The 23,252-nt window shown below is 42.2% G+C and overlaps 1 protein-coding gene across 1 annotated transcript; it reads left to right on the top strand.

The window, feature by feature from the left end:
* The first annotated feature begins 7,644 nt into the window (after positions 1-7,644).
* On the top strand, positions 7,645-15,261 carry ZIC5 (Zic family member 5). Its single transcript, XM_027854138.1, has 2 exons — positions 7,645-9,295; positions 14,810-15,261. The coding sequence occupies exons 1-2, from the start codon at positions 7,645-7,647 to the stop codon at positions 15,250-15,252; spliced, it is 2,094 nt and encodes a 697-aa protein (XP_027709939.1). The 3' UTR covers positions 15,253-15,261.
* The last annotated feature ends 7,991 nt before the right edge of the window (positions 15,262-23,252 follow it).

Below are 23,252 nucleotides of genomic sequence, written 5' to 3' on the forward strand. Positions count from 1 at the left end.
AGAGAGAGAGAGAGAGAGAGAGAGAGAGAGAGAGAGAGAGAGAGAGATTCTACCCTATTACTTCACCTTGGTCCAAAATATTCAGATACACAACTATACACACTATTATTTATTCATTCATGTTGGTCTTTAGGATGAAGAGAGAATAACTGAAAATGTCTTAGAAACAAATAATTCACGAAAGTAAATATTTTCTTCTATTTTGATTGTAAAAATTGCTTATATTTGATTGTAAGAATTATTTATATACTGGAAAGCCAAATCCATTATGACCCCTTCTCTTCTCTTCTCTGCCTTCCCTCTTTCTTACCTTCCAGCTATCTCTTTTCTTTTCTCTCTTGATTTCTCTCTGTTTCCCTTGCCCTTTCTCCTATTCTCTAATTTTTCTTTGATTTTTCCTTTTCTCATTACCATTCTCATACTAAGATCACCCTGCTGAATTCTGGCTCTGTGGCTTCAGGAGACTGCATTGGGGTAGTTTGTAGGGAATTCGTTAATTCCAGTCAGAGACCCCGCAGGCTGGACTCTCTTTGCTATTCTTTCAGGGCTCCAGTTCTACTCTCTCTGCAGGAAACAGAGGAGCTGATCCAAGTTCAAAGTCACGTCGCCGTCCTCTCTAAGAAGTGCTTTATTTCTCTACAAACCGCGAACCTCTTTCCCTCCTGTCACTGGGTGAAAAAGGAAGGGAAGGGGAGAGAGAGGGAAAGAGCAAGATCGATCGAAAGGGAGTTGAGAAAAAGAAACTGCAAATGTTTTGAGAACTATTGCTACAAATAGAGACTTTAACTTGTTCTCTGAAGAAAGAAAGCGGCCAAACTTCGCTGTAAACTGTTGTACTGAAATAAGTTTTTCAACAGGTTTCTGGAAGTGCCCGTTTTGCAGCACAACAAACAACTGCCTCAACTGGGCAAACATTTCCCTCTTTGTAAGTTTTCCAAACTTGTTATTTTTAAATCGCACTGGAGCTTGCTACTGGCTCCTTGAGCATGGGGACGGTGGGGTTGGCAAGGGCTGGAGAGTTTGCATTAGGCTGGATTGTGTTTTTTGTTTTCCTCTTTGGAGTTCTTTCATTTATTGGTGGGGGGGGGGATATGTTGTGTGTAAGGGGTGGGGCGGGTAGGAGAACAATGATAACCAAATGCTCAAGAAATATAAAGTATACCCCAAAGATCCAATGTACTTTAAATGGTAAATCTGTTTCTCATTGTGCATTTCTGGGGGAAAAGTTTATTTCGACTTTCCTGTATAGAATAGATATATGCATATTCATATCTGGAAGGAGAGGAAAAGCAGAAAGGAAACCTGACCTGTTTAAATTGGAGATAAGATGCGTCTGTCACTATGCCCTTCAAACTTTTTTTTCTTTTCCCCTTAAGGAAAGGGAATGGGGGTGACAGTGGGGGAGGTAAGGACATGGGAATGGTAGAGAGATGATGCTGTCTATTTAACCTGAAAAGAACAGATCGATTTAACAGAATCACTTGCACCGTTGTCTGTATCACAGACACTCATAAATTCAACAAGATCATCAACAGGATATTAAGTTGCAGGTTACCTTTGATTCTGCCGATCTTAGCCACTTCTAGGCCGTTCGACCTCTGACCCGTGAAAGACCACATGTGTGGCGGTGTAGCCTCCCTCTGTAAAACACACTTTGAAACAAAAGTTCTTTGTCAGTTTAACAGGAGTGTAATGTAAAAGAAAAGGGAAATAATGAAAATCTCAGCCAAAGTAGTAACTTTTAAATGCCCCCCCTGCTTTAAAGAACGGATAGCGTGGGCGGCTGCCCGCTACAATGTTGAGAAATTTGCTAAAATCTTTTACTTTTTCTCCTTAACACCATTAACATTTGTTGTTCTGTAGCTGTCTTTATAAAAAAAAAAAATGTTGCTACATAAAAATGTGCCCGACAGCGATTTGGGGATGCAGCGATCACACTGTTCGTTTGTCTAGAGGAGGAAGAATGGGAGAAATGCAAGCAGACCACTAGTCACTGTCTGTTGGGACTGTGGAATTGGGATTGTGCTTTTACCTAAGGAAGGAGGACTTTATTGTCTCACTGCGTCCCCTATTTCCTTACAGGAGTATTTTTACTCCAGCAAACAATAAAAACAAAGCCCGAGGCATTAGCTTACATGAGAATGTTTCATTATTCCAATATTTTCCTTTGGGGTCCTAGGTGAAATACAAACAGGAAGGTTGAATACTAGTGACAGCGGAGCAGCTTTCCAATAAATTGCAGCATTATAGCAATAGACTTTGTAATACAAGTTATGCTGTCATTCATAAATAACAATGCCATATGTTAACCATATTGCTTACACAAGTAAACCCGTCAATGTGTCACTATTTGATTTATCTCAACAGCTTCTTCAAATATTGAAGTATAGATCTGGGGAGTAGGGTGGGAGCAGGGGGTAACAATACAGCAAATTTGAAGGTTTTTTTTTTTTAAATTACACAACTGCTGTCCAAATGGAAAAGAACTGGGGGAAATTAAAAAAAAAAGAGGAGCACATCTTGTAAGCATTACAAATACTATGTGATTTTAGTAACTGTACTTATTAGGAAATACTTTGTTTTCAGTTTTTATATTCTTATTTTTTTCCAATCATATTTATCTCTCCTCAAGGTGTTTCTAAGAAATTATACATCTTAATGGTTAAAAGATTTATCAGTGTCCTGTTCTCTACAAACTCCCAATAGCTAGTAGTGAAAATAGTCCATTGTATTCAACTCCTGCCATCCTTTAAATAAGGAAAAATGAAGATAGAGGAAATGTGTCTTATTGTTAGCTGCTGATGTTGGAGCATCATTGTGGAAGAGATACAATCCAAGACTGTCAGAACGTTAGCAGAAATAATAAGCAGAAAATCGACACTCTTCCCAACATGGTCTTGATCAGGAAATGTCTATTTTCTTTTTCCACACCTACCCTCACGCTTTCATTAAGAAGATTGTTTTACACACAACTCATTCAGTTAATGTTAGCCTTAAACAATCACTCCTACAGCTGTATATAAGAGTTTTGCCTAAGGTACGAAGAGGGTATTTCCTCCATTCAGATACTTGCAAGACACACTTCTTGGATTAAAAACAAAACTGAACAGTTTAGAGCAAATCAACCAGAATATTCACACCTTGATCAACCTGCAGAACCATTCAAGAATGGAATATGTGTCTGTCTGTATTGCGGCTTGGGGTGAAGGGGGGAAGCACAATAGCTTTATTCCAGCAGACAAAGAGACAAACCTTTGCAGCCTAAAATGAGAACAGGATAGGCAGGATGTGTCAGGGAGCCCAGACTAGTTGGCAAGGAGCAGTGGAGCATCTCTCTCAGCCATAGGTGACTATACTTCATTTTAAAATTGACTTGCAATTTTTAAGAGAATTGTGGCAAACCCTTGAATCTAGAGTTTCTCCTTACTTTACTAAAATAGCTAAATCAAACCGCACCGTTCTTCATTCTGTATTCCACCTTGCTCTGTGTTTGCAAAGTAATAATGATCTCAAGAACTTCGTACGAAAGTATTCTGTCTAGGTTGTCTCACAGACAAGAATTTTGCCTCTATTGGAGTAACCAAAATGATATTCGAGGATTTCACTTTCACATCCACACAGAGGAGGATAACAAATAATGCTCACTGCAACTGGAACTCAGTTCTACTGGGTTTCTGGTCCTATACAATCCAGAACACAACAACTCTCCCAACTCGTAAGAAAACCCCGCAGAAAACATTCAGGACTGAGCACAAAGCAATTTAGGACACAATAAAAGGTGGATTTTCAAACTATAAGCCCTCCTCCACTCCCTTTCTTTTCTCCCCCACTACCAATGCTTCTTCACCATCCTTCTTCCCTCCCTCCCTCCCTTCCACCCCCCGGGGTCGAAACCGTAGACAAAGGCTCAAAAGCGAGGAAATGTCCAATTCACTCCTCTTATAGTTTATTAATTACCCACCCCCATCGAAAAGAAACTTGTATCTGTTCAATAATTAAGCCAGGGCAATCAAGCGTGCGCTGGAGGCTGTGTGAATGCAGCCTTACAAGGCGTGAGGTAATGGAGCAGCGGATCTCTTCCAAGGGCCCAGCGAGCCAAGGTGGGCTGCGCTAGCGCGAGCCCATGGTTTCCCCTTCAGAACCTGTAGCGACCTGCAGCACCTTGGAGGTTCGGTTGCCAGACAGCTATGTAGTGCATTGCACTTTCTTTTTAGTTCTCCCCTCCCCTTTCCCAAACCCTCCTCTTTCTTTTGTCTGGTGCAGTTCAGGGTGAGGACAGCTTTGTGAATCAGATAACCCTCAAAATGAATTTTTCCTGACTCCCCAACATTTTATTCCTTTCCCAGAAACTCACATAGCTTAAAATTTCTTGGGGAGTGCAGTTATTACAGTACTCAAATCTAATGCAATGTATTCCTATCATTATTACTTTATGGGGCAATAAAGATAGCACCTATAGTCTATGCCTATAGTCATATTTGGAAATGCAATAACTAGATCAGGAAATAACTGAACAGTTTTTAACCCTTAGCAATTGTTTTATGCTTATTTAATAATGCATGATGCAATTGACTTTTTCACAGGCTCCTTAGATTTTAGAGAATTTTTATTTGATTTCAGATGGGGTTAAAAAAAGACATTACTCCAGGAGTCAGGATGGTCATAACAATAGTATGAAAAAAGTAAACAAAATGAAAATGCTTTTTTGAGCTGACTGCTCCAGGAAGTTGATTATCAATCCCTTTGGCCTAAAATCTAGGCCTATCTTAGAGTTATTTGGTTGGTGGTTATGGGCCTGTTATTGGTGTTGATCCAGAGTTTTTGGTGTGTGTGTGGGGGGGGGGTGTTTAAATATCCTCTAAGGGACAGAACTCAGAAATTGGCATCCAAGTGTACTTGCCTGAGTCAATAATCTTTTTACTGTGTGTATTAAATCACAAATTGTGGAATATTCATAAACCAACACATAAATACTTCCCTTGCCAATCAGAACAAAAATGCATATTACTTTCTCTGAGATTTTTTATTTTTTCTTTTTTCTTTCTCAGGGTTTCCACAAAGGAATTGATCAGTGAGGTATGTTTAAATTAAGACATTATTAAATAGATGACAGATACATATCATGCTGTGTTTAACAAGAGTTGTACAAGGAGGCGTGTACAAGATTCCACACAGCACTACGGCACTATTACTCCCATTTACAACTTTTCCTTCATGCATTTGACCATTAACCATTAAATTTCAGTAATTCAATAAAATAGAGCAGTTATAATTTTGAGGAAAAGCTATTTTGAAGGGCAGAGGGAAGTCCTCATTTTATAGCACAATAAAAATACTCAACAGCCCATTTTAAAGGGCAGCATGTGTTTATTTTGGTTCTTTACCTATAACGTGTAGGACTGAATTCAAAGCCATGCCTGTCTAAGCACTAAAGTTCATTGCTGAATAAATTCAAATGAGATAATTTCATCCATAGAACTTCAGGATGAACTAAACAAGGCCAATTAAGGTAGTATAGCTTTGAATTTAAAATTAGTCCTCTAAGTCATGACTAGGTGTAGATAAAGAAATGGAAGGATAGTCTGTCATACTTGGCCTTCTTTGTGAAAAGACTGTGAAACTCAGATCTATATTGAGGCAATAAAGGTAAGCATCTCTCCCATTCCACTTTACCTCCCAGTGATATTTCCTAAGATAATTTTCATTTGACTTCACCTCAGGCTTTACTTATTTTTCCTGTTCAAACTTTTTCAAAGGTTTGGTTTTTTTTTTTTTAAGAAATTGAAATTTGGTATTATATTCTTTGCTTAGATATCAGATTTAGAAGAGACATCTCATTTCTCAGGTCATAGTGGGGTAATGAGTGAGTTTTCAAATTGCTGTGATTCATGCCAATTTTCATGTCACCACCTCTTTTGCTCTTTATATAATACTGTACCACAGTTGCTTTGTCCAGGAAGGTTTCCTTGCTACTCTCGGTAAGATAATCTATTTTGACTTGTTGAGGCCTTGTCTATATTTCTAAACAGAAAATTGATATTTAGCTTCAAGTGTCACCCACTGTCACAATTGTTGGGGAAAAACTGGCTGCACTGATTTAAAACAACCCCCCCCCAAAAAGGTGAGCTTGATTTCTGAGCCTCCTTGTACATACTAGGTAAGGGGAAGCCTTCTTGCCCAGAATTTGAAAGTCAGACACCTAAAAAAAAAGTAACCTTACCCAATCTTACTTTGCTAAACAGAAACACAAAACCTGGTGCACACCTGTTCTCCACTAAGGCTGAAGTGAAAGAAAATAATGGGAAATTCCCCTTTGAAAGCAGTTGAGGTACCTTGCAGATACTCATGGTCCTTAAGGTTCTCAAGCAAGGCATCTATTAGAGATGTTTGTAAGAAGAAAAACACCCAAAGTAAAAGATGACATATTAGATGCTAAATTGATAAGGATATTTTTTCATGATATTAGAACATTTCTAATATAGAGTAAATTTGAAAAACCATGTACAAATATGTTGGGTGGCTTTGACCAGAAGGAGAAATTCTGCTAAAAATGATTGTAGCTATATTCATTAGCTCGGTGAGATACCATGGGGCCAGTTCCGAGACTATCTTCAAAAGGTAAAAGTTAGACTTTTTTACGATTTGTTTTTGTACATCTAATTGGAAGTAGCAGATTTGGAACTGCAAAGTAGCAGAAATTACACTTCATCGTCTTGAAACCGTCTTGAAAAGGAGTCCATGAACTAAAAAGTTGAGATAAAATTTTTACTTGTCCCGAATGACTCTATTTACATCATCAAATCACTCAGGTTATCCAGAAATCAACTAGTAGGTGCTATACTATACCCTCCAAAAATACCCACTTCTACTGCCATTTAACTGTAACCTTGGTCTTTTTACTGTGACACATTCCATTTCTTCTCTCAAATAAAAAGTTTCAAGAGGCATTAATTCAGGTGAGGTTAAGTGAATAAGTGTATCCACCTCCCAAGGACAGCTCTTGAGGGTTGAAAAGAGTACAGAAGAAAAAAAGAGGGCGGAAGGGCGGAGGAGTTCAGGAGAGCGAGCTTTGCTTTGACCGATAGTGGGATAGTGATTGCGTTAGAAGTTGTGAAATCTTCCTAGTCACGGTTGTGAACATCTCTCTTTAATTCGCAGCAGAAGGGCCGGCTAGCTAAATTTCAGCCTGATAAGAGGGGATGTGCTAGATCCCTGAGCTGGGCGTTTGCAAGGTGCATCAACATCATTGGCCATCAGTGGCTGAGGCACTCAGCTCCGCACTCGCGCGTCGCAAACTTTCTACAAGTACAAGTTTTCCACAGAAAGGAAGGGGGGACTGGGGGCACGTAGGGAGGAGGGGGCGGGAGGCAAGTGGGGCTAGAAGAGAAACCAAAGATTGAGGCTAGCATGAGGGCGGATGCCCGCTGAGCCGCGGGCCTGAAAGGGAGCCAATCGGGCAGCCCCGACTGCTGCCAATCAGACGACTCCCTCCAATCCCACCCGTGCCATTTCCAAAATCTCGGTCCCACTGAGCAGCTCAAATGTGGTGTTCGTTCTGCCAATCGCTGGAGGACAGAGTAGGGAAAGGAATAAGCGGAGTTAGGAGACAAGGACAAAAGAAGTTAAAGAGCGCTTAATATATACATGTTTTTGAAGGCAGGCAGAGGGGAAAAAATAACAACAGTGAGGGTATATGGTTCTGATTGTGTAGTATTGATGGAGCCCCCTTTGAGCAAGAGGAATCCGCCGGCGCTGAGATTTGCGGATTTGGCAGCGGCTCAGCCCCATGCTCATCAGAGTATGACAGGCTTCCCCGGACTGGGGAGTCAACCCGCTCACTCCCACCACCACGCTGCAGCAGCTGCAGCCGCCGCTGCAGCTGCAGCTCACCTCCACCCCCGGGATCTGGGGAGTGACCCTGGAATGGCCCTCACTGCGTTCGGACCCGAGCACATGGCTCAGGCGAACGCGCTCAAACTCAGTTCTCCCTCCCAGCCGCCTCCAACGCACCCTGAAGCCCCGGCGGTTGCAGCTGCCACTACCGCGTTCTCCTTGAAGTCCGGCGCGGGCAACTACCCCAGCGGTGGGGGCAGTGCAACGCAGTCTGCACCTCCTCCCCCAGCCCCTCCCCTTTCCTCCTCCTCTTCCCCCTCTCCCCCTCCCCCTCCCCCTCCCCCTCCTCCTTCTGCCCTCGCGGGCTACACCGCCACCAACAGTGGTGGTGGCGGCGGCTGCGGCGGCAGTGGCAGCATTAGCGGCAGCAGCAAGACCAACAACAGGGACTTCATCCTCAGGAGAGACCTTTCCACCACGGCCCCCGCTGCTGCCATGCACGGGGCGCTGGGAGGGGAGCAGCATTCCCGGGCGGGCTCCCCCCAGCACCCGCCCCCGCCTCCCCACTCTGGCAGCATGTTCATCTCCTCGACTGGAGCCTATGCGGCCCCGGATGGGTCTGGAGGAGGTGGCGGCGGTGGTCCCGCGCTGTTCCCTGGGCTGCATGAGCCGTCTGGGGGCCCCGGGAGCCACCCCCACCCGCTGAACGGCCAGATGCGCCTGGGTTTGGCCGCAGCTGCCGCGGCAGCCGCGGAACTGTATGGCCGTGCCGAGCCCCCCTTTGGACCCCGCTCTGGAGACTCGCACTACGGGGCAGCAGCGGCCGCCGCAGCAGCTGCCGCCGCGGCAGCAGCTTCCCTGCACAGCTACGGCTCCTTGAACTTAAACCTGAACCTGGCAGCGGCGGCGGCGGCGGCGGCAGCGGGGCATGGACATCACCATCACCACCACCATCCTCCACCTCCCGCTCCTCCACCACCTCCGCCTCCTCCGCCTCCTCCTGCTCACCACCCCCACCATCACCACCCCCACCACCCCGGGTCGGCGGCTGCGGCTGCAGCCGCGGCCGCAGGGGCCTTCCTCCGGTACATGCGGCAGCCAATCAAGCAGGAGCTGATCTGCAAGTGGATCGACCAGGAAGAGTTGCAGCAGCAGCAGCAGCACCAGCACCAGCAGCACCCGCCGCCCCCCGCCTCGAAGCCTTGCTCCAAAACTTTCACCACCATGCACGAGCTGGTGAACCATGTCACAGTGGAGCACGTGGGGGGCCCCGAGCAGAGCAGCCACGTCTGCTACTGGGAGGACTGTCCCCGGGAAGGCAAGCCCTTCAAGGCCAAGTACAAGCTCATTAATCATATTCGTGTGCACACGGGAGAGAAGCCTTTCCCCTGCCCCTTTCCCGGCTGCGGGAAAGTCTTCGCCCGCTCAGAGAACCTCAAGATTCACAAGCGCACTCATACAGGTGGGTATCTCTCCCTAGGCTGTTGCTGCTATAGCAGCCGCTGCCGCCGCCGCCGCCGCCGTCGCCGCCGTCGCCACTGTCGCCACTGCAGTCTCCCGTCTCCCTCCTCCGCCGCCGCCGCCGCCGCTTCTGCTGCTGCTGCTGCTTCTCCTTCTTCTGTCCCGCTCCCCCCCACCCCCCCTCTGCTGTTTTTTTTCGCCTCCCCATTACCCCGGCCCCTGGTGTTTTTTTTTTTTTTTCCCCCCCCCCCCCCCCTTTTTTTTCCATGAATAAGTAATTCGGTAGCATACTCAGGACTCACAGCGCTGTGTTTTCAACACGGCGAAAAGTCTCCAGTCTACCCTCCAGCCCCACTGCCCGGGACAGGCAAACAGCTCCACCAACACCAAACCATCACAACACTACAAGCAGCAGCAGCCCCGGAAGGAGGAGGAGAAGTGGAAGGAGCTACGAGGACGGTCTGCAGTCCCCCACCCCCACCCCATACCCCGTTCCTTCTCTTTTTCCTTCTGGAATTGGCGGGAGGTGGGGAGGGTGTAAAAGGTGGGGGGAGGTAAGCAAGGGTGACTCACTTGTTTTCACCCACTTCCCCTTACCCCCAGGTCCAGAGTACACCACTCTGGAGTTTTGTTGTTGTTGGGGGAGGGGGGATGTTTTCGTCTGAAATTCCAGACTGATGGAAAGCATCTTCGAAGAAAGGGAGGACCCGAGAACCTTTCCTCCCCCCTCCCATAATAATTATGTGGGAGGTGAGAAAACTTTTTAAAGTGTGAAGTCCCTCTCGTACCCAGGGGAGTGGACGGAGAAATTGGTTTCTGTCCTCTTTTAGAATGTTTCTAGAGTCTGGGGGAAGTAATAGAGAAGAAATAAACTCCAGACTCATGTCTGTGTTGGTCATCCGAATAGAACTTTGGGCAAGAGATGGTATGTAGAGGGAGCTTGCTTCAGTAGGGAAGCCTACGGTAAATTCTCTTAGACTGGAATCTTTGGGGGGTTATTTAAAAGGCTGTTGCTAAATTGTGATGGTTGTATCGGAGGTCTCTCCCTCCAACCCCCCTCCTTAGAGGACATGCGTGAGGGTAGAAGCTCTGATAAGATTGAACTGAGCTGGGATTTATAGTGACAGACAAATATTAGCCCTCGGAGGATACTTAAGGAACTGGAGTTTACATAATTACTTTCCTGATTTATCGGGTGTTTCTGTGGAGAGGAAGGCTGATTACGTACCACTGTAGTCCAAATGTAAAGGCAAATGGCCCGTGGTTGAAGGGATTATAGATTTTATCTGCAGAATTTGTTTTAGGAGTCCCGGATTGTTTCTGGAAAGAAGTGAAGTAATCCAGCCCCCTTTCAGCTCCTAGAGCCAGCGGTCATTTCTCCCCTTAACTGACACATTTAAAGCCCCATTCTCCTTAGTGTTGTGGACACTGTTGATCACTGCTTGGAGGGGGAGAGGAGATTCTTGGACAAGTCTGGTTTCCTAATTCTTTTCAAATCTAAATGCATCGACCTTAATATTTGGAAAACCAAAATCTCAACAGCACGTCTTTGTTCCTGCCTCACAATCAACCCACTCCTGAGTAGCAGAGAGGGCCCATGACTGGGAGAAGTATTTCTTCTGCAACTATTTCAACTTTCCTTTCTATCCATTCTCTTATCCCACTCCCTTAAAAAAAAAAAAAAAGATCGAATACTGTTTGAAGCTTGTAAGCTTTCTGCCTTTTGAGCCCTATGGAATGGGAAGTTAACCCCTTCCCTGGGAAGACCCTAGGGACAGCAAAAGGCTGAGTTTTCCAACCAAAGGTCCAGATTACTTTCCACTCTTTGAAAAGCATGGAGACTTCTGATTTACAGCTCTTGAAATCAGACTCTTTCTGAGTAATGCTCCCAAATTTATTCTTCTCCACTTCTCTGAACTAGAAGTCTTAGGTATCTGTCCTTTTTGCTGTTGGGCATTGCTTTGGGAGCTCCTACTTTCCAGGACTTCCTCTTTCAGTTTTAAGTCCTATCTAGGCTTCAAGGGTACAATGTAGGGCTTGGAACATTTTAAGATTTAATTTTCTTGCTGAGGTGCCCTGGTGCAGAGCTTACAGGCCTGGAAAGGCCCAAGCTCAGCTGCTAACTCCAGCAATTAGAAGAACCTACCTAGGAGCTTACAAAAAGTTCTCTGAGGGGCTGTGGGACCACCTTGACCTCTTTCTGAAAGACAGAAGCCCAGGTAAGGCAGGTCCACCTAGGGTATATCATAGACTAAGGTGAGGCCTTGTAGATACACAGAAGCCAAGAACCTCCAAGGACCAGGCCCAAAGATCAGACTCCTATGTTGACAAGGGTTCTGGGGTTTTTTGTTTTCTTTCTTATTCTTGTATAAATAATTTATTTTATTTCTTTCCCGTTCTCTCCTCTCCCTCACCCCCAATAACTGAGGGCGAACATCTTAAGAATATACATCCCGAGAAGAGACAGTAGAGTATTTTTTTATACTTCTCTTATCTTGGGCATAAGGGAACTTATGGCCCCAAGAAAGGTCACTGTGACCTGGGAATAAAAGGAAGGCCGCGAATTGTCCACCATAGAACTGCTATGGTCTCCTTCCTCCCAAGCCAGAGGGCCTTGAAACTTTGGGAAGCATCCCAGAGTTCCCACCGAGATTCTACCCTACTGGCTGAAGTGAGAGGGGAGTGGGCGGGAAAGCTGGGGGTAGGGGGTGGAGGGTGAAGGGTGGGGGATGGGGGGAAAGAAACTTATTTACAGTTAAAAAGAAACAAACTTTTGCATGTAAATACTTATAATTGCCTGGACCTGTGGTTGTACTTCCCCCTGGGTAACTGAACCCTAGCACACAATGTGAGAGGGGAAACCAGCCATTTCAAATTCAAACTCTCTTACTCAGGGCTTTTATTTGTCGTCTTTGGTACGCTTAGCTGTGGCTTTGTGTGTTCTTCGCCTACAGCCGCTTTCCCAGGGGAGCTACCTCGGTTTATCCGGTGTTTGCAGCATTTCACTACCCAGCCCCACTTTTACCCCTCCCCCACCCCTCAACTATTTCCATTTTTAGGGCTGATTTGGGCTCCTTGGGAGAAGTTCTTTTCTCTTCTACTTAGTGTTTTTCTCCGTTCTTCTAAAGCAAGTAATTCATGATTCTCCTCAAAAAGACCAATTTCAGAACATGAATGGCTGCGGGAGTTGTTTATAGCATGCTTCTGTTGAAAGATGGATGGGCTTGATATCCGCATCTGGGCAGTCGAGAAAGCTTCTGTATAGTTCCGGGTTGGACTTGAGAGCCTTCAGGAGAGGCATGGTGCCTGCCTCAGAATCAGTTCTTCTTGGAACATAGTTTAAACAAGTTAAGTTATGACCCCAATCATCCATCTAGAGTGTAATATCGACATAAGCATCTTTTGGGGTGTCTCTCTGGTACCAGTAAGCAATCTAAAAGAAATAGCCAGTATTCTTAGTCCTTTTTATTTTTTTTCACTCTTACCCATAATCGCTCCCATCCCACTTTTCCACCGTTCAGTCTATACTTTGTCCTGGGTCTTCCAGTACCAATTTCTGTTTCTCCTGCACATTACAGGAGCCAGTTTTCCTTCCCTGCTTATCTTAATTATAGTTTGTGGAAAACTATTTAAGCTTAGCATTTGTGAAATCTGATATGAATGTATCAAAATCCTGACAGAGGTTTTGAAAAAGACCTGACAACTTTTTTTTTTTTTTTGTATCTAATCTCTGAAGGGTTTTAAAGGATGTAATTCTAGTTATGAACACTGGTGGGGGGTTTTTCCTGTGTGTATTTCTGTATGCATAGGTACAATATATTTGAAATGTTTACTTACATTTTCTTAATATTTTCAGGTTGAGTAATTTATTTTCTGAATATCTGAACACACTTATGTTTCCTTGAGCACTCAGGAATTTGGACATTTTTCGACCTTAAAAACAACAACAAAAAACTCAAAACGTCATGAAAAATAGAAAACATCTTAACTTAATTAAGACGAGATACTCAGATATTTCAATGCTGGAAAAGGCCCATTGTGGAGAGGAGATTTCTTAAGAATGAAGTGGTACAAAAAAAGATCCAGACACAGCAGTGGCTTTCTGTCAGGGAGAATAGTTGAACTCCCATGTCAGGGACCCTAGCCCCACTTCAACTCCCATTCCAAGCCCTCTTTGAATTTCTGTAACTTGTTGGAGAGAGGGTGTTGGTAAATATGTGTTTGATACTATGGAATACAATTTCAGATTTTTTAAAATACTACTTTTCCAGCTATGGATTTAAAGTCGCCTAGGAAGTAAGGAGAAAAAGAAAAATTAAGTTGTTATAGATTCTACCATCTTCTGTTAACACAAAGGTGTGACTAGATCTCTCATTTTCTAGTATTAAGGAGTATTTGTACTTGCAGAATAGATTTTTCTGGAGTGGAATCTTATGTACAATTCATACATGAAGAAGCTGTAGAATTATGTTCCTAGAGTAGTGAGAACAGCCAGAATCTGGCAAACATTCTATGTGTCTTTTAACTTTGAAGCAATGTGGAAAGCTATGAAATTAGGCCTGCTTATATACTTTTCAGTGGCACATTGTCTCAAGGTAAATGGATGAAGCTGTACACAGCTACTGCTTTCTTTATATTGGTGTTTGTTGCTATTCTATTGTGTCATGCTCTGTATCACACTGCAAGTTGTGAAGAAAGCTGGTAGATGGCAGAGATCAGCAGTGCAAGGATGTCCCAGTTAGGCTTGTGAAAACTCAGTGGTGAGATTGTGTGTTTTACAGGTGCTTTTTTTTTTTTTAAGAAGAGAGATTGTTTTATTTCCTTCTTCCCTCCCCCATTCAACATCCTCTTTGATTTCATTCCACCGGTGAAATTGAGGGGAAGGGGAAGGGCACTATTTGGGACCAAAAAACACAACCATTTTCTTTATAATTCTTCTATAGCTCCGTTTGAATTTTAATGTGGTATATGTGTTTCTTTTCCTACTGTGGCTTTGAAAGTGTGGTGTCATTCATTGGTGTTCTTAGGGGAGTGGATCTCCAGCTTTCTACAAAGTTTTTGTTTTCTTGTGTGTCTGCAGTTGATATATTATGTGTGGAAAAGGTGTAAGAATGTGAGCAATGAATATTTCATGAATATGCCTCTTGGTTCACATATATACGTATATATACACATTAAGGTATATACATAACATTTAAAAATATATATAATTCATATTTATATGAGGCTTTACAATATGTTATTGCTATGGTGCTTCTTTTGCTACAATCTTACTGCATTATTTTGGACCCTACACCATTATTTCTATTTTCTTGTGCTCTAGGGAAAACTCTTATGCCAATAAACTCTATGCCCTCACCCCAGTTTGCAACCTGCAAAAAAGGATTAGCCTAATTTGTTGGCCTGGTTGTGAGTTGTAAAGGGAAATGAATCTTCATTTATTCTTCAGGATTTCACAATCAAGCTGGAGACTTCTGGAAAGCAATTGCTAACCTTGTCTATTCTCTTGTTTCAGGGGAGAAGCCCTTTAAATGTGAATTCGATGGATGTGACAGAAAGTTTGCCAATAGCAGTGACCGAAAGAAGCATTCCCATGTCCATACCAGTGATAAGCCCTACTACTGTAAGATTCGAGGCTGTGACAAATCCTATACACACCCTAGCTCCTTGAGGAAGCATATGAAGATCCATTGCAAGTCTCCTCCACCTTCTCCAGGTGCCCTTGGTTACCCATCAATGGGGACCCCAATAGGAGCCCCCTTGTCTCCTGTCCTGGACCCAGGCAGGAGCCGTTCTGCCACTCTTTCCCCTCAGGTCACCAATCTCAATGAGTGGTATGTTTGTCAGGCCAGTGGTGCCCCAAACCACCTCCATACACCTTCCAGCAATGGAACCACTTCAGAATCAGAAGATGAAGAAATTTATGGGAACTCTGATGCTGTAAGAACTATTCACTAGAAATAATAATACTAGTCAAAATAATAAAGGTTTTCAATATGGAAGTCTTTGGACTATTTCCTGAACTGAGACAATGTAGAGCCTGAAACAAACCGATGGCTCAGACATGCCACCTGGTTTAACTAGTCCTATTTATTCTGTATGAAACCCTATGGTGTTTGTATACTTAATTTAATTAAGATACTTGGAACTTTTTTTTTCTTTTAAAAAAAATTTACCAAGCTGGACTAACTCAGTGAACTAAGTTGTATGTTGCAGGGGGATAGGGGATGGGGGCTAATATGCCCAGGGAAATGAATGGACAGACAGATCAGTTTGTGGAGATACACACTGCCAGTGTCAATGCACTAGTCCTTGTAAGGGAGGAAAAGAGTATTGAGGAAGGACTGAGACTACAAGCTAAGAAGGCCCTCTGCATTTCCTGGAGTGCCTCTCAAAAACCTTTGACACCATTCTGTGGGCTGCTTTTTAGCCTAGTTAGGCCCTGATTCTGCAATGGCCTCTTGATTGTAAACTACCAACTGCTGCATTGCCAACAGAGCTTGGACCACATATGAGTCCAAAATATTTGTAAAACCCTTCTTTCAGTTCTGAGATTTTGTAATTTTTTACTTTCTACTCTTAATGTCACTGGCCTCTCCATAACGTATTTTTATATGGAATTATTTCCTTGCTCCCTAAGTTGTATGATTTTTTTTAAATGCAGCAATCTTAATCTATCTCCATGTTTTATACTACTGTGATGATTCAAGCAAATCTGGAGAGAAAGCTGCTGCTATTTGACAACTGTGATACTGTGATATTTTATAAAATTTGAGAAATTCAAGTGCTTTCTTTTGATTTTGCTAAGTCTTTTTTTTTTAAACCTGGAAAATCAGATGCTGCCTCTTTAATGTGTCCAAACCACTTGTGTAATAAATAGAATATGTCATTATGTCATCAGTTCTTGGAGATGCCAAGGTAACAGTCAAATCTAAGAAGCTGTGATGCTGGTGTTATGCCTTTTTTTTCTCCTGAAAGTTATTTTTAAACAGACCAACTCCTCTTTTATACTGTTGTGTATCAACCCTTTAAAATGCTTTATTTTTCCAAAGCCTAAATCCCTGTTTGTATTTTTTTCCACCTGAACACTGAGCACACGAAACTCATGCCATTTGAAAATGACAATGTGTAATGTGTGATTTACATTAAAGGGGGGGTTGTTATAAATATTAAAACATTTAAAAGGTTTATAGTTACAGCCAAACAGTGATGAATGTGTGGCCTTTGCCATAGCTGTCAAGCTAGGAAATAAAAGGTCAAGGACCTAGGACAATAACTCTTAGTCAATTTATTTTCGGTTGGTACAACACAACTCATGTGCAAAATGTTAGTCCATCATAAACATCATACAGATACACTAAAGAGCACTAATTTATCCTCAGAGACCCTGAAGACACCCCCTCCCCAGGGTTTATAAAAATTTGTTTTGTGTGTTGTGAGTGGTTGATGTAGTCTTGTCGTTGTTAATAACTTGTATGTGAACACTATTATTTTGTACAGTTGAATTAATTTATTTTCAGACACCATCTCCCCCCTTCCCCCTCCATCCTTATCCCTACCCTCATCCTGGAAGAGTACAAAGCACACCAAAGAATTATATTATAAATTTTGGTGAAAGATTGTCATTTATGATTCCATGGTTTGTATAAAAAAAAGAAAAGAAAGTGAAAATATATTTTTAAGCTTACTTGAATGAATAGCATAATGTGAAAAACAAGACTCTTCCTGCATGTCTCCTTTGCATTGTGTTGGTTATGAAATAATATATATAGTTTATAGATATATTATATTACTAGTACAGTGCATGGTGCTGTTACTTTGGAAGCCTTTAAACATTGTCTTCAGATTGTTATGGTGAATATAAAAGATATAATCCCCGCTGTTAGAAAAAAAAGACAGAAGACTTGAATACAAAATAATTTAACACTTGCAAAGTTTATTTGATTTGCATATTCTCACATCCCTTCCAAATAAACAAAATAAGAGTAAGGTATGGATTTTTGGAGGTTAATTTATGTTTCATAAAACTTAACAGGATAAAAATATTTATTTATAATGTTTTATAATTTTTCAATAATAGTTTGCACTATATTATTCTACAGAATTATTTATTATGAAATGAAGGACTGTGTTACTGTTTTGTGTACTTTTTCACACATAGGATTACTCATTTTCCCACAGATTTATCAGTCCATGAGACATCCCAAATAAAGAATCTGTACCTCCAATAGAAACCAAGCAAGAGTGATTATAAGGTTAAAAAAGAAACCTAAATAAAAGAGTATTATGTATTGCCTATGTTTTACATAGCTGCATATCTGTGTCTAGCAATACTTCTGTTAACTAATGTAGTTCATTGGCAGGTTTTCTGGCCTACAATACCATATAGACTCACAATCAGAAAATATTTATAATTTGGTTTTATTTAATTTGCTATTTATCTTAAGATATAGGTGTTGCAGAAACCCTGAATGCTATCCGAATGTTAAATATGTTGAATTCATGGTGTGTATATATATGTATTATGTGTTAATCTTGCTTTTAAAAACAACTTGAACAATATCCTTAGTAACTGAGTAGGAAGATGAAAACTAAATGTATAGCATTTATTTAGAGTTTAATCTTTTTTTTTAAGCAAGAAAAATAAAGGAAGAGGTGAAAAAGAGGGAGAGCCTCCCAAAAGGGACAGAATATCTAGAGCAAAACCAAGAGTGGTTGAGTTAAAGATACTGAATCCAAGATACCATGAAAGCAACAAAACAGCTAGCTTCAGATTTTTCTTACAGCTGATTACTTGGGGAGGGGAGTGTGTGGGTGTCAGAGTAGATCAAAAGATGGCCATTTTGATTTGTAAATTCTAAGCCTAAATTAGGTTCTTCTGTAATGGTGAAATATTAAACTGTTTAATAATTACAAAGCTGAAAATTCAGTCACAAAAATGTCAAGTGCGAAAATGGCATAAAATTTTAAAACAACAGATGTCAACAGTTTCTTCAAAAAGGTTATAGTGTTTTTAAAAGTCAGTTTTGCTAAATGTAGTAAAGGTGAAACAGATTGTAAAGAGTTGTTGCTAGCAAAATGACAATAAGCAACATAGGAAGGAGAAAAACACTCATAAATGAGGGCTCCAATCAATGGGAAAACTTATAGCTCTCTAATGAAGTTTCTTTTGAAAAGGAGAGCTACACAAAGCCACCAAGACATGAATCATTCATGGCAAATATAAAAGATATCTGACAATGAGCAGAACCTTGTATAGAGTGTATAAAACAAGTTTCCCCTTCTTATTTTCTGCTTTAAAACGCACAATCTTCCACTCCCAGTGTTCTCTGTCCAGTCTATAGAGTTAAAATTGACCACTGCACGTCCTGCGCCACTTCAAAGTAATTTAGTCCAGAACGGAAGGCTTGGCGCTCGGACAATCTTCATGGTGTGTTAAGATTTCTATGGCAATTGGCAACCAAGAAGTTCCCATCTGAATATGTCTCAAAGAAAGCTACTTATTGACACTGCGTTGGCCATCATCAAAGACTTCATCTTTCCTAGGCAAACGTGCCCCTCACAAACACTGTTTAAATCATCTACCTTTGTACTCCATCCGGCTAAGAGACGTCTCAAAACATGATTATTTATAGTTTTTTTAGTTAAAGGTGGTTAAAGCTAGTATTTTTAAACTTTAGCATACTTTTCAAAAAGCTTGAGTGTGAGAATTGTATACTCTAAAGGAGAAAGGAAGGTTCCAAACACACTATGGTTTTATTGGCAGCAGGCAATGTTGACTCACAAGCACTTACCACACACTTCAGCAACATCCAGGCACATCTATTGGTAGTCATTATAGTTACGCTGCAGACACGTCTTTTGTATCCTATGTATATAGAAGCTAGTGGAGGGGAATATTTTTTATTTCCTTTTAAAAAATACAAACTGGGATGTCTATAAGAAGAGGTTTTCTGTCGCAGTTTATGACTTTTTTTTAAACATTCCTTACCTATGAGAAATGGTTAAAGGTCAAATAATCAGGCTAGAGTATTGACTGTATCTTGGAGGGAAAGAGAGAGACATACATAAATATAGATATGATGCTCCACACCCTTACACAGTTCTCCTATCCAGATAGATAAATAGATAGATCTACATCTCATGAACCCCCCCCCCAACAACACACACATCGTAGAAATCATTCCACCCCCACTTCCATGGATCTATAAGAAAAGTCACCTCTTCACCCACCAGGGATCTAACACACACACGTATCCCACTTACATAAACACACATACCCACATGCACACACATAGACACACAAAAACACTCCCATCCACACATTCACACACTATGCCAGTGCCTAATCAGGCAGGGAGAAGTTCAAAGGCACGTTCTTTGAAATTCAAACTACTGCTTTTATGGTACATCAACATGGAGCGTTAGGATTGCTATGGCAATGAACACAGCAGAAGCAAGACGCATTCAAAACAGTCCACCTCGATTCGAGACACTCTATTAAGATACAGTTGCATTGACCTTTACTTTCATGCCATGTTAGTTCAGTCAATTTTCACCTCATCAGAACCTCTCATTTTTTTTTATTCCATCTCGTTCTTTTTTAATATTCTCAGAATCGGCGCCAACTTTAAAAGGGGTGGAGGTGGGGGGGGTAACACATAGAAGAGAGAGATAGAATGAAGAAGAGAAAGGGGAGAGAAAACGTACTGATGTGTGTACGTGTGTGTGCGTGCGTGCGTGTGTGCGGGGGAGGGGAATGATGTTAGAAAGAGAGGGGGAAAGAGAACCAGATCCCCAATTCCTCTTCCTTCTCTCCCCACCTAAGTACTTTTATTTGCAGAGCGATTGTTCTTTGTTTATTTAATACAAGTACTGTGTGAATGGTGAAAAATAAACACGATGAAAAATAACCAAACAGATGATTCCTCCAAGTGAAAAAGCCCGGACTTAATAAAAGTGCGAAGCAGTCTCCGCTGAATGAGAAGCCCTTTGAAGTGGAACTTATTATCGCAGGAATACTTTAGGGTTGCCCTAACGACGCCGCTGAATTGAAGGCGCTCCCCTTTGTCAGCGATTTGTTCTCCTTTGCTGGGATGCCCGTAGAAATTACTTACATGGGCTGCCTTAACATGCAGCCTGCAAATCAGTAACTTTGCAGCTCAGACTTGCAGACGCCACTCTGCTAAAGACAAAAAGAAGTCAGGAGGAAAACACACGAACCTTTCACTCAGATTCCCTTGTGATAGGGCAGTGTTGTGGGGGTGTTGGGGGAAGGATAAGAAGTTGTATTACAACTCGCTCCCCCCTCCTTACCCAACCCCCATTCCCCAGCTTTCTCCCATAGACATTATAGGCATTACAACGCCTCATCTTTCTGACTCTTACAGCCCCTCAAATCTTTCCCGTCATAATTAAGGGAGAAGACTCTGGGGGCTACTCCTCATGTAACTCCTAGCTCAGGGCGCTATGTGGGCGAGTTGGCCAGTTGAAAGATTTTCCCAGCAGCCTGGGCCATATTTAATAAGGGTCGTTTATCACTGAGGCTCTCTGAAGGGTCGCCTCCAGCCCTGTGCCCATTAGAAAAGCGGAGGTGACATTTAAACTCCGTTTTCAAGGATCGCGGGGGTATTTCAATGAAAAGGCAACTCGTTTGTCTTATGAGCCTGGAAACAACCTCCTTCTCTCTCCTTTTGACCGCATGGCATAACTCAAAAACAATAGTTCAAAAGTGAAATGGCATCGTGGTGTTCACTCCGAGACAGGCCCCCATCTAGCACTAGAGAAAGGGAGTAGTCCACAACACAATGTGCTTTTTGTGTCCGCCTCTGTCACAAGGATTTTGTTGTTTGCTTTGGGGGCTGCGCTTGTTATACTTTCCTGAAAGTGCTTGTGTTAAACAAGAGTTATAAGTCATCCAAAACAACAAACATTTTGATTTTCTTTGCCTAAAGGGCTTTCCCTGGCCGTGGGCACCGTGAAAAATAATGTACTTGCTGAGAAAGGAACACCAGTAGTAGCATTACAAGCGGGGTGCATTAAATATTGAATGACACGAGGAAAAAGGAACTTGTCGAAGGGCACTCAGCCTTAAAGTCTTTCTTCAACTTTGTCTTCAGTGCCTGTTGGACTATTTAAGATGGTGTTAATTAAGGCTGCTTCTGATTCTGCTAGGCTCCAGCTTTGTCTCTTGGCCGTGTTCTTGTCAATAGCCCTCTGTACCCAAAGCTTTCCCCACACGTTGGTTTAGTGAAGGGCATGTGTCACTTCTTATTTGGAAGCTGAAGAGAAGACCCTATCTTATATATTAATGGCAGCGGGAATGTAGTAATCAGTCGGCATTAGAGGAATATGAAGGGGCTCGGGATGAGGGGAGGGGAAGGGGAAGGAGAGGCGGGCATGCGGGAACAGAATGAGAACAGCTGCAGACGGGCTGATATGGAGGAGAGAATCCCGGTGTGCACCGCTGTTGGCACATTTTGGAGAGCGTTGTTTAGCAAACAAGGGACACGCGGGATTCACTGGTTTTGAACACCCTCATTTCTCCACCCTCCCTTGTTTTTAGAAAATTTAAATCTTATCACAGAAAAACAACACTAATAACAAGAAGAAAACCATTAGCCACCACGGTAGGGCGTTGTTTTATGGAGTCCATGCACTGATTATAAGACTCACTTCCTTAGAGGAGGGTCTCTAAGAGAGGTGAAATCCGGCATCTTTTCTGGATTAAAATAAATAAAACAAAAGGGTTTATAAAATGGCCCACCATTGGCCAATGAAAGCTACTAGCAATTTCCTCTACTACATTTGCATTCCCCTTCCTCCAGCAAAATACCCATAAACAAAACAATAAAACCCCAAACTTGAAACCTACAGCATATTTTTTTTTTAAAATGGTGAAATAGATGGTTTTCTAGGATGCAGAAAAGATTTATGTCAATTTTTTCACCCTAAGAAACCAAAGACCATGACCCAGGTAGGAGTGTTGGTCTTCCTTTAATAAAGGGCTGCTAATTCCTAACATGAAAAATAAACTATTCCGTATTGCAACCTGTTTCACGGTGGGATCCTCTGTGCAGAATTTATGGAAGGAGATGGACAAGAAATACCTAAGCTATTAAGATGCAGATTGTTTACCATTTGTAAACAATGGATCAAGTGATGAGTGGATCAAGTGCCTAAGTGCATGAGGTTATGGATCCACTGAAATATGCCAGCTTAGTGGGAAGGGATCATTCATTTATATATAGTTTACTATGTGCTAGTCACTGAGCTAAGAGCTTTACAAATATTAGCTCATTTGATCCTCACAACAACCCTCTGAAGTAGGTACTATTATTATTCCCATTTGACAATTAAGAAAACTACATCGAACAGAAGTTAAGTGACTTGTCCAAGGTTACACAGCTAATAAATATCTAAGGCCAAATTTGAACTCAGATCTTCCTAAACTCAGGCCCAGATCCACTGTGTCACCTAGCTGCCTACTGCTACTGGATATATCTCAAATGAATAAAATACATTACAAACTATCAAGTCAATCTTACGGTGAATTGGGAGGACCAAGAATTATGTGATTGGGTGATGAAATGGAAAGCCTTTATTCAGAAGCACAGCATATATATACTGTCTTAGAACGACCTCATAGACTTCCTAGTGACCCTAAGGAACAAATGGTCCAAATCTCATCATTTCACAGACGAAGAAATTAAGGATTAGGGCCTTGCTCATGGAGTCGGTAGCAGAGTCTAAACTCAGAGGGATTCCTTACTCCCCTTCTAAGGCTCTTTCTAGCTTTAAACAGAGTTGCTATATACTCCGACGAGAGCCATGTGGTCTCCCTTGAGTTCTTGGGGACCTTTAAGTGGGACTTTCCTTTCCTTCAGCTAGCTCCAGTTTGATACTATATCCTCTTCATTTATCAGAGATCTTGGCATAGGAAGGCAACTAGGTCCTGT

The sequence above is a fragment of the Vombatus ursinus genome, unplaced genomic scaffold, assembly GCF_900497805.2.
Source record: "Vombatus ursinus unplaced genomic scaffold, bare-nosed wombat genome assembly UNPS02010304.1, whole genome shotgun sequence".
NCBI lineage: Eukaryota > Metazoa > Chordata > Mammalia > Diprotodontia > Vombatidae > Vombatus > Vombatus ursinus.